At 32.8% G+C, this 18,322-nt stretch overlaps 1 protein-coding gene across 1 annotated transcript in view; it reads right to left on the minus strand.

Moving 5' to 3' along the window:
• Nucleotides 1–18,322, minus strand: part of LOC114327327 (serine/threonine-protein kinase D3) — an 87,669-nt gene that overhangs the window by 53,741 nt on the left and 15,606 nt on the right. Inside the window, exon 4 of the mRNA XM_028275919.2 lies at nt 13,415–13,608. Coding sequence (XP_028131720.1) covers nt 13,415–13,608 — 194 coding nt within the window. The remainder of the gene's footprint in view (nt 1–13,414; nt 13,609–18,322) is intronic.

Genomic DNA, 18,322 nt, shown 5'->3' on the forward strand with positions numbered 1-18,322 from the left:
TCTGTAACTATTTCGTGCGCATTTCTATGTATATGCAATAGTAGAAAGAGAAATTAATTACCTTTAAAATAGTCTATTGTATAAGGTTATTTATACAGCTCTTTCTAAGCAAGTTATTATGCTTTTTCAAATTTCTCATTATGACTTTTTTTCTTGTATGTTTAAGTATATACATTGTGTATATCGAAGAGTATCCGTAATTTGAGAAAAATTTTAAATTTTTTTCAATTAGAAAAATATGATTGCATATTATATCATAATTTTTTTTTCATAAAGTTAATAATAAAAAAGTTTTCCATAGGGTTCCAACTTAGTGGGACCTATTGCATGTGTATAAATATGTCACATTTTAATATCTTGTTTAAAAATAGTCCCAGAATTTTTTATGATACACCATTTTAAAGTAAATAAAATAAGCTTTCTTTTTTATTAGACAATAATATACCTACCAATTATATACCTACATATACAATAAAAAAAGTTATAATGAGAAATTTAAAAATAATCGTAAAATATATCAAAAATCATTAAAAGTATAAAACTTTTTAAAGGTAATTGACCTTTTTTCCTATTAAATGTAACATTGCATATACCTAAAGCTACATAGAAAAAAGTTACAGAACAATGTTTGAAAAGTAACATGGAAAATGGGCCAAAATCGCTGTGAGTGGCGAACTTTGAAAAATCATATTTTGGAAATCATAAATCATAGATACTTCTACTAAACGTCATTTTAAAGAGTAAGGATGGAAGTTTTTTTCTTGCTTTTCTTTTGAATATATTTTTGTAAAAAAAAAATTTTAACTTTAAAATGTGATGTTTGGATAGTAAATTTAACCTGGAACAATTTTCCTGCAGATGTGTTTGGACCAAAAGTGCATAGAACTCACCCTAATTCGTCCTGTGCCTAGGGATTAATTCACCCCTTTAAATGGTAGCACTCCACGGGTTTTTCATATTTAAAAGTCCATTGACTATATGAAACAATAAAACCCCGTTAACGTTGTAGTTCCTTTCTAAAATACATAATCAATAGTCTATTTATCGAATATTGAATATCGAATCTACCAAGAACATGAAATTGTTATGTGGGAACCATTTAGGCTTGAGTTAAATGGAGAATAATCTTTTAAAACAAACACACACAACATTTAGTTACACTAGATTTGCTCCTGGTTGAAAATGTAGGTACTGCCACAGCTTGTTCGATTAAATAACAGCATCCTCCTTTTCCAGTATTTCAATGTTTTCTCTATTAACAACTGCAATATTATGTAAAAGTATACAAGCTGATATTATTCTTCAAACAAAAGGTAACTTGCATCTCATTTCACATACTAATATGGGGAATCTTTTCTGCATAAAATACCAAATATTCTTTCTATAACAATTCTTGAGGCAATTTGTCATTGATTATACAACACTTCAACTACTGTCTGACTGAAGATTCTGCAATGGTGTCATTTTATATACCCATAATATGCAAAAGTATTTAAAAACTTCTATACCTAAAATAGCACTTCCATATTGTATGATGGGTATGTTGTTCTTTAACTGACAAAATAATTAAATTCAACGTTTTACTCTTTTCAATGATCTTATATTTTCTTAATACCCTTTTACAGGTACAGGTAAAACAAAATAGAATTTTATTTTTATAGGTTATTTTTATATTTACATTACAAAAATATTATGTCATTTGTCAAAATAAAAGATTCCTTGAATTTTGAATTTCCCGGCGATGTCAATGTGTAAACAACATGACAACGTTGTAAATATTTTGACGCATGCGCAAAGTAGGGAGCCGCACTGTATCTTTAGGCGCTCCTAATATGATTGATAATAACACGGCTTGCGAAGTAGAGGTGGACAAATACATGACTTAGTTGTTCTCGATCTTTTTTAGAGATGATAGAAAGACGTTATTTACTTTTAAAGTTCATACAATATTTATTCCAAAAAAGAAGATTAGCTTTCGGGCTTTCCATCATCTCTATTGCTCTTTAAACATCGAGAATAACGATAAATATTTGTTAAAACTACATTTTTGAAAAAATATCAGCAAAGAAACTGTCCAAAAATGTACTTTTATTCGAATAATCGATAGTGAAGCATTTCAAATGAAAGATGATTTGATAAATGAAAAACAAATGACAAAACAAAAGGAAAACTAAGCTACTCTTTTGGAATAAAACAAAATAAAACAACAAAAATATTTAATTAAAAAATAAAAAACATAAAAATACATAAAATTATATATAAAATACATGAATATAAAAATACCTTCACCGATGCTTAATAGTAAATTTAATACTTGTTATTATACGATTTTTTTATTGTTTTCTAGTACGACACAAATACAGAACGAGAACAACTGGTCAAATATCACAATTTAATACAATATACACATTAATTCGTTTTTATCTACTATCAATGATGTTGTTTATGATCGATAAAGACGGATCACATATTATATACTCAATATAAAATATAAACAAGAATGAATTGACAGTTTCGATACATAAACAATGCCCTAAAATTGTTGCAGGATTAGAATTTGGTGCCATTAAATGTTGCCAACGAAGAATACAAAGAGCGAGACAGCTGACAGTTCAGTGTCAGCTGTCACGATTGGTATAGTTCACTGTTTATGTCTAAGATATCGATATTCGCAAAATGAGATAGTAGGCGCTTGACCTAGGATTTTCAGAAAAACTGGGCTCATTAATGGAACAAAAATAAAATACACGATGACAAGAAGGAATATACCAGTTAAAACAGGCATATTATATATATGAAAAGCAGAATACGCGTCACTTGGAGCAGTTGATATGACAGCTGACATGATGTCTGACGTATTAGCCGTCATCTTGAAAAGGGGCGTGGCTTGTAACGTCAAAGTGAAAATGGTGGAGGGTATCCTAAGTGGCGCATACTTTGTTCTCCAAGACTTAAAATTACTAGATATAAGAAGATAATTCCAGAATCGAAGCGATTGGAAAAACATTTTTCAGGAGGTCCAGACATTTCAAGATATGTAGCTCCGTTGAGGAAGATAGGCTAAATTTTTGTTCATATCACAGAGCCTATTAAAAACATTTTGGCTTCATTAACCACATTAAGAATAATATATTTACAAAGTGTTATCAGAATATTATTTGGTCATTATTATTGACTTTGGGAAATAAAAATATTAGTTGGTCAACTTTTTTATTGATTGACATTTGAATATTTACTAATAAATATGTAATTGATATATAGTATCTTCGGAATAGTTTGTGTACACTGATAGTAGACAAAAATAAGTACAATATTGGACGGAATTATTTAAAATTTTCTCTAAAAGATACATAATACTATGCAATTGTTATCCGGAGTACACAGTATAATAAGTGATATATAAAAATAGCTGTCTTAAAATTAGTCTTTCGAGATTTGTTCTTTAAATGTACCTTAAAAAAATGCCTTCCTAAAGGACATTCCGATAAAAGAGAGAAGTGGATCTATCAGAGATCAAAATTAAATCATATCACTGAGTAAAAACTAGTTGCTATAATAAGAAAAATTAAAAATATCAGGTTTGTCTTTTTAGTTTTGCATATAGCCGCTTAGACGGAGCCACCAATAAAACCTTCAGACACAATGTAACGTCAATGTTTTGTTCACATAAATCCAGAGTTTCATTGCGATACAACAAGTCGTGTACCGGGTGTCCCAATAAGAATGGCTCTCGGCCATATTTCAGGAACTGTTTATAGTAAGGAAAAGTTGAGGAAAAAATATTTATAACAAAAGTTGTCTCGGGAAAAGCCTGGAAATTATTTTCATAATTGTAGGTTCACCGCTAGAGGGCGTAATTGAATATCAAAAATCAAAATTTTACAAAATTTACCTAATGAAAGGGCACTAGAAATCCAATCATCATATTCTTCATATAGTGCGGCAGATTCGTGCAATATATTATAAGAATTGCACATTTAATGATACAAGCGTAATAATTTGGTCCACATATACTGCACAAATAAAGGTTCAAATTTAGATATGAGGCCATCTCAGATTTTGCCTTTTACAAAAATGGCGGTCATTCAAAATGGGCGACTATACATATATGACTAATAGCACGATATCTTTTGAATGAAAAGTCCGATTTCAACCAAATTTGGTACGTAGGTTCGTTTTGTGATTTACAAGATCGATGCCATAAACTGGAAGAATCGTTTTACCAGAAGTTTTGTTTTTCCTGGTTTTTATGTAAAACTATTTTATATTATGTAAATAATTTATTTTCAATTTTTTCACCCTGTATATATTAATTTTTCAAAATGGTAATACCACTATTGAAAAGAGCGTAAGAATATGTTTTAGGAAATATTTTGAACTTTGTAGTTATGTTAATTATAATTACCATTTAATAAATGCATAACGTATCTTCACATGTACCTATATGTGGCAGATTCGTGCAAATATTATAAGAATTATTGTACATTTAATGGTAGAGTCATATAATTTGGACAACATATACTACACATACAAAAGTTCAAATTTAGATATGAGGCCATCTCAGATTTTGCCTTTTACAAAAATGGCGAGCATTCAAAATGGCGGCTATACATATGTGACTAATAGCACGATAACTTTTGAACGAAAAGTCCGATTTTAGCCAAATTTGGTATCAAGTTTCTTTTTTTGATGAATAAGATCGAGGTCTTGAACCGGAAGAATCGGTTTACCAGAAGTTGTGTTTTTACTGTTTTTTATGTAAAAATATGTTGTTGTTTTTTTCAATTCTTTCACCCTGTATATATTAATTTTTCAAAAAGGTAATACCGCCATTGAAAATAGTGTAAAAATATTTTTTAGGAAAGATTTTGAACTTTTTAGTTATGTTAATTACCATTTAATAAATGCATAACGTATCTTCACATGTACCTATGTGCGGTATATTCATTTTGAATGCCTGCCATTTTTGTAAAAGACGAAATCTGAGATGGCCTCATATCTAAAATTGAATCTTTGTATGTGTAGTGTGTGTGGTCCAAATTATAATCTTTTACCATTAAATGTACAATAATTCTTATATTATTTGCACGAATGCGCCGCACATAGGTTCATAGGTACATGTTAAGATACGTTATGCATTTATTAATTGGTAATTAATATAACTAAAGAGTTCAAAATATTTCCTAGAAAATATTTTTACGCTCTTTTCAACGTCGGTATTAACTTTTTGAAAAAATTAATATATACAGGGTGAAAGAATTGGTAAAAAAACAACATGTTTTTAATAAAAATCAGGAAAAACACAACTTCTGGTAAATCGATTCTTCCGGTTCAAGACCTTGGTCTAACACATCAAAATAAGAATCTATATAACAAATTTGGTTGAAATCGGACTTTTTGTTCAAAAGTTATCGTGCTATAAGTCACATATGTATAGTCGCCATTTTGCATGCCCGCCATTTTTGTAAAAGGTAAAATCTGAGATGGCCTTATATCTAAATTTGAACCTTGATGTGTGTAGTATATGTGGTCCAAATTATATGCTTCTGCCATTAAATGCACAATAATTCTTATAATGTTTGCACGAATTTGCCACACATAGGTACTTGTGATGATACGTTATGCATTTATTAAATGATAATTAACATAACTAAAAAGTTCAAAATATTTTCTACAAAATATTTTTACGCTCTTTTCAACTGCGGTATTATCTTTTTGAAAAATTAATATATACAGAGGGAAAAAATTGAAAAAAAAAACATATTTTTACATAAACAACCAGTAAAAACACAACTTCTGGTAAACCGATTCTTCCGGTTCACCATATCCCTCTTGTAAATCAAAAAGAAAACCTATATACCAAATTTGGTTGAAATCGGACTTTTCGTTCAAAAGTTATGGTACTATTAAACACATAAGTATAGCCGCCATTTTGAACGCCCGCCATTTTTGTAAAAGACAAAATCTGAGATGGCCTCATATCTAAATTTGAACCTTTATATGTGTAGTATATGTGGTGCAAATTATATGCTTGTATCATTAAATGTGCAATTGTTTCACATATCGGCCGCACTAATAAAATTCTGCGCATATTTGATTTCACAAGTTTAAGTCTTATGCTGGCCACTCACTTACGGATAACGAAGAGGATATGGCATGCAGGCCAAGACTGAAGGCCGTTATCGAAAACCGACACACACTAGAATCAGTTCGTTATCTGACGACCTTTTTCTTCAGGTAAAGATCTGTAGGGAATCGTAACTCTTGCCACACACAGTGCAATTATCGACGAGAAAGCATGTCCCTCTCACGAAAAAAAGCGTGTGCGTTAATAATTGTGCTAGAAAGCCGGAAGAAAAAGAAAAGAGCGTACTGGGTTAAAGATTGGCTCATGAAAAGAAACAGGTTATCTTTATCTCACATGGCATTTATGGCAGAATTAAAACTTTCCTGTACGGAAGATTATAAAAGATATTTAAAAATGGATGAAACATGTTTTAAAAAGCTATTAAAACTAGTGACACCTTTAATAAAGAAACAAAACACTAGAATGAGAAGTGCCATTAGTGCGGAAGAGAGACTAACTGCAACATTAAGGTTTTTACCTTTCTCTCTTAAATCCCGATTCGCGTAACATTTATCTTTAACCTTCCATAGGCAAGGATGTGATTGATAAATATCAATAAATTGACGTAAAAACTCAGAATCCTTTGCGTTCTTGTTTGCCATTTTCTCTTTAAAAATCCGATTTGCCGATCGATGCCAGTTAAGTTAACGATCTGCAGTCCAGATGTCACACACTTGCAGTTTTGTGAAGCGATCGCGCCAAGGTCTGAATGACAACTGCGTGTGGGTGGTAGTTTTGACCTTCGGTTAAGGGCTTGTCAGGCGCCAGGCCTCTTCGTTATCCGTAAGTGAGTGGCCAGCATTAATGCCATGCCACATTGTTTGATTTGCTTGTCTAGATAATGTTTAGAAGAAATGCGTTCAATGTGCTTCCCCGTTTAGGATTTTGTCCTCTTCAGGGTTTGAGGTGAATGTATTGTGTTGGCTGCAAAAGCAAACAGTCGGAAAATCACACCGGGGCAAGCGCCGTGTCCTGGTGTTCTTGGATCCTGGGTTATGCCGGACGGTGGTGTCCAGAAGGCTAAGAAGTCAACAGAGAAGAAAGTTTGATGGATTGTTGTTGGTTCCATAGACATTTACGTGTACTGTCCGTGCTTTGCTCTCGACCAATCTCCCTAGAAACCATTGTACAACGACAGGCGAACCTGCGTCCCTCGTCGGCGGTCAGGAGGTGGCTTTGAGTTCAGCGTGGACAGTGTGCGTTCGAGTGGAGAAAATAGTTGCGGCTATTTTCTTGGGACGAACAGGTATAATTGTGCAATGAAGTTGGGAAACCGCAAAAAACCAACTTCTCGCTGTTCGGGGTAGGGAAGAGGAAATGTTAGAGGTGGGTACGGTAGGCTAACGGAGTAGCCTCAAGGATATTTTCGTACTCCACCGGGAGTTCGTCAATGCATGTTTGCATTAGAGCGGACAGTACGTGAATCTTTTTGCGTTTGGGCTTTCGGTGGAGTACGTGGCCGGAAGATGAACAGGAACATTTGAGAGATTCTTGTGTGTCGGAGGGGGGGCCGTTGATTACTTTGATTGTGAAGTTCCTGTTCAGAGAGTTTATTCTCTCGGTGATTTTGGGGGTGTTCGAGATGTTATGGATTTCGTTTGAGGGATATCGCCAGTGCTCATAGTTACATCTACGCAAGATTCTACGTTCTGTTCTCAACATCCTCTCTTGTTTTTGTCTTGAACAAAGAGAGTAGATACAAGATTTGTACTCCATGACGGGTCGAATAAAGGTCTTGTAAGTGTGGCCAGCATTAAGTCTTTCACAAGTTTAAGTACCTTTGCAAATAAGAGGTGGGGGTGAGTGGGAACCTTCTTATGAAAAAAATGGCTGTAAGTCCGGTTCTGCTAAATCGAATTTTGATACTTGGTCTTGTTGAAAACAGCTCTTTTTCGTCAATGTAAGAGTATTATTTTTGGAAATCTAGTTTTCTTTGGAGAATATTAAATACAAGTATGCATTTTTAATCCTGTATTACAAAATTAGACCAAATTAGCAACATAATGCCGAAAACCGCATGTCGATACCTTTTTTTCTATCTAGAGATATCTTAAGAAACGTGTAAATTTTAAACAACTGTTAATGTCACCGGTAAACGAAGTTAAGGAAAAGTAGTGTGCTATGGAAAAAACAAAGAAACATTTTCCAGATTTAAACGTATACAGGGTAGCGAGAAAGTATGGAAATACGGTAATTTCTCGGAAACCGCTTGAACGATTGTTATAAATTTTGGTGGGTAAGGGCATTCTAATACGGCGGATATTATAGTGGTAATTACATTGTTGTCAAATCTGCCGTTTTTCTGTAAATCTAATGAACTTTCTTATTTTAAATGGAACACCCTATATATTTTTTGCGTTTTGAAGTCCTTAAGAAATACTGATTATTTTTCATGTTATGTTCCCTATACCTAAATGCTATAATTTCGGAGTTATTGCTACATTTATTAAAAAAAAAAATTAAACAAATTATACAAATTTATTATTTTTTTTTTTTTGACCGGGTAGATATTATTTTAGGTTCTTTGGGTCATTGGGAACAAAAAAGGTCTTTTGTAATTTTCCTCACAAGTTAATCGTTTCCGAGTTATAAACATAATAAACTGAAAAAAATCGAAAAATGACGATTTTCTGGGTTCAAAAACATAAGTAAAAAATATTATTTTTGAAACTATGAAGTGCCTAAATTCAAGTTCAAACCTTATTTTATCAGATGCCGATAAGCGATTTGGTCTTATTTCATCCTAAAACTTTATTTTTTAGTTGTTAATGTAGCCCGATAGCCCGTCCTCGCATATGAGATTTATTAACAATTAAAAAAAAAAACAATGTTTTAGAATAAAATATGCCACAAATTGTTATAGAGATCTGATAGAACAAGGTTTGAGCTTGAATTTAGGTACTTGGTACTTTTAAAAATGATTTTTTAACTTGTGTTTTTGAACCTTGAAAATCGTCATTTTTTGTTTTTTTTTTTCAGTTTTAAATTGTTTATAACTCGGAAAAGATAAACTTTTGAGGAAAATTACAAGACCTTTTTTGTTCCCAATGATCCAAAGAACCTAAAATAATGTCTACCTGGGCCGAAAAAATTGATTTTTATAAATTGTTAAAAATTTTTTTTAATAAATGTAGGAATACCTAACTCCGAAATTATGGCATTTAGGTATAGGGAACATAACATGAAAAATAATCAGTATTTCTTAAGGACTTCAAAACACAAAAAATATACAGGGTGTTCCATTTAAAATAAGAAAGTTCATTATATTTCTAGAAAAACGAAAGATTTGACAAGAAAATTACCGTGTTTCCATACTTTCTCGCTACCCTGTACAATTAATTAAAACAACAATAAGACAAACAACACTATAAAATATAACAAAGAAATAAAAGCAACTACTTACTTAGTGACGACCTAAATGTTCAAATTGTTGCTCATCATTTTCAATGCAAGTTTACTCTTTCAAGAGTAGATTGAACAGCAGTCTCAATTTCTGCTTTCGCAATGCTTTGAATGGCGTTTCGTATTCTCTAGATTCTGGATCATGTTTTCTCGCGTAGTGGACCTAGCGGCAAAAACAAGGTCTTTAATCCGTCCCTATAAATAAAAGTCTTAGGTCCGGTTTCACCAACAACAAATAAATCAATGAATAAAATTTATTAGACGTTTATATTTATATTTTGTTTCAATATAATTTTGATAATTTAAAGATAAACTGGTGAATTTACTTTCTTATAAATATTTACAGCGAGATTAACTTGCCAATTTATTCGAAGAGTGTGTATTTATTTAATAAATAAGCAAAATAATCTTATTTGACGTTAGTAAAATGGGGAAATGTCAGTTTAATGGTCGAATAACTTTATTCATAGAATAAACTACTATTTGTAGTTGGAGAAACCGGCCATTAAACAGTTAAATCTGTTGCTATTCCATCTAATCTTGAAAGAGTAAATGCTTGCATCTAAAATGATGGGCAACAATTTGAACATTTAGGCAGTCACTAAGACTAAGTAAGTAGTTACTTTTATTTCTTTGTTATATTTTATAGTGTTGTTTGTCTTATTGTTGTTTTAATTAATTATATACGTTTACATCTGGAAAATGTTTATTTGTTTTTTTCCATAGCACACTACTTTTCCTTAACCTCGTTTACCGGTGACAGTAACAGTTATGTTTAAAATTTGCACATTTCTTTAGATATTTCGAGATAAAAAAAGTATCGACATGCAGTTTTCGGTATTATGTTGCTAATTTGGTCTAATTTTGTAATACAGGATTAAAAATGCATACTTGTATTTAATATTCTCCAAAGAAAACTAGATTTCTGAAAATAATTAAATAACGCATCCTAGCTTGCATATTACTTATTAGGCTATTTCGAAAATAAGACTCTTACATTGACGAAAAAAAGCTGTTTTTAACAAGACCAAGTATGCAAAATTCAATTTAGCAGAACCGGACTTACAGCCATTTTTTAATAAGAAGGTTCCCACCCACCCCCACCTCTTATTTGCAAAGGTAAACTTAAACTTGTGAAATCAAATATGCGCAGAATTTTATAAAGAATACGATGATTGGATTTCCAGTGCCCTTTCATTAGGTAAATTTTGTAAAATTTTGATTTTTTAATTTTTGATATTCAATTACGCCCTCTAGCGGTGGACCTACAATTATGAAAATAATTTCCAGGCTTTTCCCAAAGCAACTTTTGTTATAAATATTTTTTTCTCAAAGCTTTACTATAAACGGTTCCTGAGATATGGCCGAGAGCCATTCTTATTGGGACACCCGGTATACAGTACATTTTTGAAATTAGTAAGTCAGTCGAAAAACGGATCTTAGCCGAGAACATTTTAGAGCAATAATTTTTTACAATTTTCGAACAGGACTATTCCAACAGCAATGTCTTGCTGAAATGGTTTCTATTGGGAATGTAGCATCACACCAGTCAACTATTTCCCGATGGCACTGCAAATTTCAACGTGGCCAGGTCCACCCAAAACAACAGTCGCACAGCAAAACATTGATGCGGTTCGGCAGCTACTTAAGGATGACCGCCGTGTAACATACCGGGAGATACACGCATCTTTGAGCATTTCAAAGACCTCAATCCAAAATATTCTGCATGAAGAACTGGGCGTTACGAAGTTCGTTTCCCATTGGATCCCTCATTTGGTCATAGAAGAGCAAAAAGCGGTTCGCGTCAATTGGTGTTGAAAAACATTGGAACGGTTCAACAAAGGAAGCTCAAGTATTGTTAGTGGCGATGAATCTTGGATTTACTTCTACGAACCGGAAAAAAAACGCCAATGCGCTGTGTGGATGTTTCACGATGATGAAAATCCAACAAAAGTGATCCGTTCTCGAAGTGTGTCAACTTTTCGTCATATTAAAAAACCCTTCATGTGGCAACAATTGTTACAGAAGATCGAAGAACGGTTACTTCTGATTGGTATATAACCGTTTCTTTGTCAGAAGTTATCGGCGGCGAATCATCCCACATTAGGACAATGCAAATGCTCACACTGCCCAAAAGACAGAAGAGTTTTTGGACCTTTAAAACATCGAATTGTTAAACCATCCACCGTATAGCCCCGACCTAATTCCCAACGACTTCTTGACGTTCCCAAAGATCAAGAATTCAATGCATGGGCAGCGATTACAGTCGCCAGAAGAAGCCATCGATGCCTTTAAAACAGCGTTTTTGCAGGCGTCAACTGAAGACTGGAATAACTAACGAGGTCGTTGCGTTGTTGCTCCAGATAACTAAATCAGTCGAAGAAAAGACTTCGCTTTTTAAGACTTTTTATTTGGAATCAAAACATACAAAAGATAAGATAATTAGCCTTAATTACTCGTTAATTTCGTTAATAAAATATATTAATAATCTACGCATCGAGCTTTCTGTTCGGACCGATGTGACGATATTTTGTACATGAATAACTGATTTTGACGATCGCGTGAAATAGGAATTGCTTTTATTAATACGACATGAATGTATATAAAAGGAAAAGGAAGAAAGGGAATCTCGCTCAGCTCGCCAGATGAAAAGACATATTAGGGATATACGATCACCGCTCGTATAAGGATAGGTAAGAGGAAAACTGTCGGATTCGCTCAGCTCGCCAAAACGACAGCGGAAAATGGTCGGGAAATACTACCTATATAAACTCACCTCTTATACCTCGCTGTTGTTTATTATTCTTCGATCAACGCTCCAACAATAATCAACGCTCCAACAATAATCAACTAGGCTTTTCGATCCGACTTTTATATCGTCCAAGACGGTACAAAAACACGTTTTACTTAATTCATTGGCGTACTCTAGCTAGACGATAAAATTATATTATCGTCACATGTTTTACCAATTGGTTTGAAGGTATGCAAAAGTGTATCGATCTTGGTGGGACATGTTTTGAAAAGCAATAAAAACTTTAAGTTCATATAATTTTTGTCTTTATGAATATAAGCAAAACTAAAAAGACAACCCTCAAATAAATAAATATTCGCTGTTCAAAAACGAGATAACTAAAGTTGTTCGTTATACGAGGTTGTTTTCCATTAAATTATGGTGTTCCTAAAGAATATTCTTTTGAGTAGAAAGAATCCTTATTTTGGAAAAAGGAAAAGACACAACCGAAAGTGAATAAAAGCAGAAGTAAACCTATTAAAGATCAAAATTAGCTGCACATCAGAAATAGAACATTCTTTCTGTTGTGTTCAACTATAAAAATATTCAATTTTTGGGAATCGTACAGAATACTTTCCGGTGAAGATAGCTACAAAGGATGTCCACATAACGAAATATTTGCGTTTGGCAGTGTTGCCATGTCCTTATAATTTATATTGTGGTATGCTTCAAATATACAGAGAGAAAGCTACATATTTATTATATTATTTTATAGATTCTGCTATTTTTTTAATTTATATAAAACACGAACGAATAAATATTTGTTTGTTTCGAAATTAATTGCAGTTAATTTTTAGAAAATTTCAGATGTTCAGTAGACATAAATTTTATGAGTACTTATTTATCATTTTGGGATGAATTTATCTGAATACTTTTTCGTCGTTATTTTATCATTTTGTTTTCCATGGTTAATAAAAATTAATTAAACATATCGCATGCTCTTTCCCGATTTATTATAAGGACATGGCAACACTGTCAAACACCAATATTTCCTTCTGTCATCCATCATTTGTACCTATCTTCACGTAATCTTTGGGACGTCCCAATTTTTTTTAATCCAGGGTAACTCCGGTGAAAAAATTAGCAAACCTTACCAAGCCACTGTCCTCGGTTTGCGTGGAACTCGCCGAAGCCAGTGATGTATTCGAGCCTCCCGATGGACTGCGGGGCACTTGCAGGTTCGCTGACGTTGACCTACGTCTTTGTTTCTCGTTTTCGTCCAACAAATTGTACGAACAGTTATTCGGGACTTTGATGACACATCGCTTATGGTAGTTTTGACCACAACCTAAAAGTACATGAAAATGTAATTTTTTCATTAATTAATTTATGAATTTTATTGAATTTGTGTTTTCCCGTAAATCTAATGGACTTTTTTATTTTAAATTAAACACCCTGTATGGTTTTGCCTTTTTAACTTCTTATACTGATTATTTTTCGTGTAATGTTCCCTATACCTAAATGTAATAATTTCGGATTTAGTGCTAAGTTTACATTATCTCCGAAGTTAAAATAATAGGGCTTTTCATCGATTGTCATTTGTTTCGAGCTTCTGTCATGTGTCACATAATATTAACATATTTACGTCATACGTCTTTGGTTTGTATCATTAATTTGGTATAGGGCTTTTCATTCACAGTCATTTGTTTCGAGCTTCTGTCACGTGTCACATAATATTACTATATCTACGTCATACGTTATTGGTACATAACAATGATACAAACCAAAGACGTATGGCGTAGATATATTAATATTATGTGACACATGACAGAAGCTCGAAACAAATGACAATCGGTGAAAAGCCCTATACCCAGGATAGAACCTATGAGCAAAATTTTGGCGTCCAAAGTAGCCGATAAAAAGTACCCGTTAACTTGGCATAACAATGGCCGACTCTTGGTTTCCGGGATAATTTCTTGATTTACCAACAGGAATGCATTGGTATATTACAATGATACAAACCAGAGACGTATGACGTAGATATATTAATATTATGTGACACATGACAGAAGCTCGAAACAAATGACAATCGATGAAAAGCCCTATGTATGTATATCCTAATAACATCAGAACAAGGTCTACTATCAATAAATTGAGTAGTAGAAAAATTAGGAGTTTTAAAAAACCAGTACAACCATAACAACAGATTCTCAAAATGTTGTCCGTTTACTTCAATACAATAAGCCATGCGATTTTAAAAACTTTATAAACATTTTGCAAGATTCCTATGACTGCTTAATTCTTATCTCTGTGGTAATCCTAATTTTTAATTCTTGAACATTGGCAGGTTTTGTTTTATAAACGATGTTTTTTAAGTGATCCCGCAGGAACCAGTCTAAAGGATTCATGTCGGGTGATCGTGGGGGCCATTCGATAAAATCACGTCTTCCAATTCATCTTCTGGAAAACACATTATTTAGGTATTGCCTCACCACACGCACATAGTGAGGTGGAGCACCATCTTGTAACCAAATGTTGTCGTTTGGGATATTGTTATTGTCTGAAAGTTTCGAATAATGAAATTTCTATAGTAATTGAAAATACTTGGATTAAGAAACAACCGATACAATTCAGGTATATTAACTATGTTCCAATAAATCTAAATAACACAGGGACCAATTATCTTGTCGCCTATTATTCCAGCCGATATTAATTAAAAAAGTGACAAAAAAAATAACATTACTTTTGGATCGTTTTAATTGTAACATTTGAACATCATTATGTCTGCAAACTCTTCACATCTGTCGAAATCATATGACAAGTCTTGAACTAACCTTATTTTGCATGGATATATTTATTTCCACGTAAAATTCATTACGGATGTTTGCGAAATCTCAAATTCCCTGGATATTTGTCTAGTACTCAAGTGTGGATCGTCTTTTAAGAGGACACAAACATCTAAAGATATAATGAAATAAAAATGTATACCATTTTTATTCAGTTGCAATACGAAGGCAAAACTGTCTTATTTTTCACTTAGAACAGAGAGCGCAAGCCAGCACTCTAAATCGACGATTTTCGACTCTATTTGGAGTCATCATCAGAGAGGCGAAGGCCTGCTGCTCTTTGCCCCAAGTGACCAATCTCCGAGAGCTTATCCCCGCATTGCAACTGACGTTAATGGAGTAGGTGTCTAACGACATCTGGTAACTGAAAGTGAAAGTTTTAAAGTTTTCAACCTAATAGAAATATTAAAAATATTGAAAAATATTAAATATATTCCTAAAAGATATTTAATTGAAAACTTATTGGACCATTTTCCTGTTAACACCTCCATGGATTCTAAAAATTGCAAGCCAGATGGATGCTGAAGCGAAGAAGACAAGAGAGAATTCGAAAAACTTACAATTCACTACCCCGTCTGTTCAGCTGGTAAATTCCAACGGAAAGTGGACCTAGTTCCTCAAAGGAGTAAAACCAATATAAAATGAAATAAAAATGTATATTCTTTTTCTCATGATCATCTTTCAGTGCGTCACAGTTTTTCGATTTCTTTCTAACGCATTAAATTGTATGTGACAGAAAAAAAGGCACGTCGGTGATTACATTTCGTCGGTGACATTTATAACATTTATTCTAGTTATTCTAGTTGTTGACAGATGGCGCCATAATAAAAAAAATAATTTTTTTTAATTAGATAATAATATTACAAATATAATCTGTATAATTTATAAGACTATACAAATCAAAGAAAATACCATTTTATAAATGCAAGAAACACATTTTATTTGTTTTTATTCCAAATTGAAAATAAAATGTGACAACTGTCAGATTTAACTAAAATGTCATGTTAGAATAAATGTCATAAATGTGTATTATCACGGACTTACCCTTTTTCCTATCATTTGTTACGTACTGAAAAATGCTCATGAAAAGGACAATACCATTTTTACTCAGTTGCAATGCGAAGACAAAACTGTCTTATTTTCCACTTAGAACAGAGAGCGCAAGCCAGCACTCTAACTCGACGATTTTCTACTCTATTTGGAGTCATCATCAGAGAGGCGAAGGCCCGCTGCTATTTGCCCCAAGTGACCAATTTACAAGAGCTTATCCCCGCATTGCAACTGACGTTAATAGAGTAGGTGTCTAACGACATCTGGTAACTGAAAGTCAAAGTTTTAAAGTTTTCAACCTAATAGAAATATTAAAAATATTGAAAAATATTAAAAATATTCCTAAAAGATATTTAATTGAAAACTTATTGGGCCATTTTCCTGGTAACACCTCCATGGCTTTTAAAAATTGCAAGCCAGGTGGATGCTGAAGCGAAGAAGACAAGAGGAATTGTAAGAATTGTAAGTTTTTTGAATTCCCTCTTGTTTTCTTCGCTTCAGCATCCATCTGGCTTGCAATTTTTAGAAGTCATGATCCAATAAGTTTTCAATTAAATATCTTTTAGGAATATTTTTAATATTAGTTTGAAAACTTTAAAACTTTGACTTTCAGTTACCAGATGTCGCTAGATACCTACTCCATTAACGTCCGTTGCAATGCGGGGATAAGCTCTCGGAGATTGGTCACTTGGGGCAGAGAGCAGCAGGCCTGCGCCTGCGCCTCTCTGATGATGACTCCAAATAGAGTCGAAAATCGTCGATTTAGAGTGCTGGCTTGCGCTCTCTGTTCTAAGTGAAAAATAAGACAGTTTTGCCTTCGCATTGCAACTGAATAAAAATGGTATACATTTTTATTTCATTTTATATTGGTTTTACTCCTTTGAGTAACTATTGTGCGTCCCACCTTGACTTTACAGTACAGGTTCTTATGACCAACAGTGATGCCAAATTTTATCAGAAACAGGTTTTAAGCAATCATACTTTTTTCTATAGGATAACTATTAATAACTTAGGAATTAATATTATTGACATTTTGTGGCTGCCAGGGGTTCTAAAACATATTTTTTTTCGACAAATACCTTTATGTGAACAAAATAAAAATAATTTTGTATAAAACATTTATATAATAATGTATTTAAGCGCATAAATATGTTAAACCTTAGTAAATACGTAGGTACCTACAGAAATAATTAAAATACATTTAAACTATATTTTAGCTTCTTTCTATAATCCCGTCTTCCTCACTTTCACTGCCACTGTCGTAGGGTGTAAACACATTAAAATGACATTAATTTCATCTTGGAAATCAGTCATTTAAAATAACAATAAACTGCAATTAGGATCCAAATTTTCCAAATAAGCAATGAGTTACTCAATACAATGTTATCAGTAATAATTTTAAGCTTATTTAATATTCTTTGTTATAATTTAATTTAGGTGAACTGACCATCAACAATACTTTATTTATTCTCAACTGTAGGACCTGGTAGGACAATATAAAACTTTACTTAAACTTGACTGACAATCTGTTTTATATTTTTCTTGACATTACCTCAGAACTGTCTTTACTGTCAATACACAAAATTAACAACCATAGAACAACATCCACTTTTAACTTTTAATGTTGAATATTCTAACATTCTTAACCAAAAATAGTTATTACGCATATCGATTATAAAATTGCTGATTACTTTTCGAAAATGACTATCACTCACAAAAAAAAAAACAATGAAAAATATTGTTTTACTTGACTGTAACGAGTTAGTTTTAATTTAACATTTTTAGGGACCTACATTTTTAGGACCTTGGTAATGTCCGAATGAAAATTCTTTTGAAGAAAATCGGCATCGCCGCGCTAAAAACTCCCATAAGGATTGTATTGCCGTATGTTCGTATACTGTAAAGTCAAGGTGGGACAGACAATAGGTACATTTTCCGTTGGAATTTACCAGCTGAACAGACGGGGTCGTGAATTGTAAGTTTTTTGAATTCCCTCGACTCCTGTCTTCTTCGCTTCAGCATCCATCTGGCTTGCCATTTTTAGAAGCCATGGAGGTGTTACTAGGAAAATGGTCCAATAAGTTTTCAATTAAATATCTTTTAGGAATATTTTTCAATATTTTTAATATTTCTATTAGGTTGAAAACTTTAAAACTTCGACTATCT

The sequence above is a fragment of the Diabrotica virgifera genome, chromosome 4, assembly GCF_917563875.1.
Source record: "Diabrotica virgifera virgifera chromosome 4, PGI_DIABVI_V3a".
NCBI classification, from domain to species: domain Eukaryota; kingdom Metazoa; phylum Arthropoda; class Insecta; order Coleoptera; family Chrysomelidae; genus Diabrotica; species Diabrotica virgifera.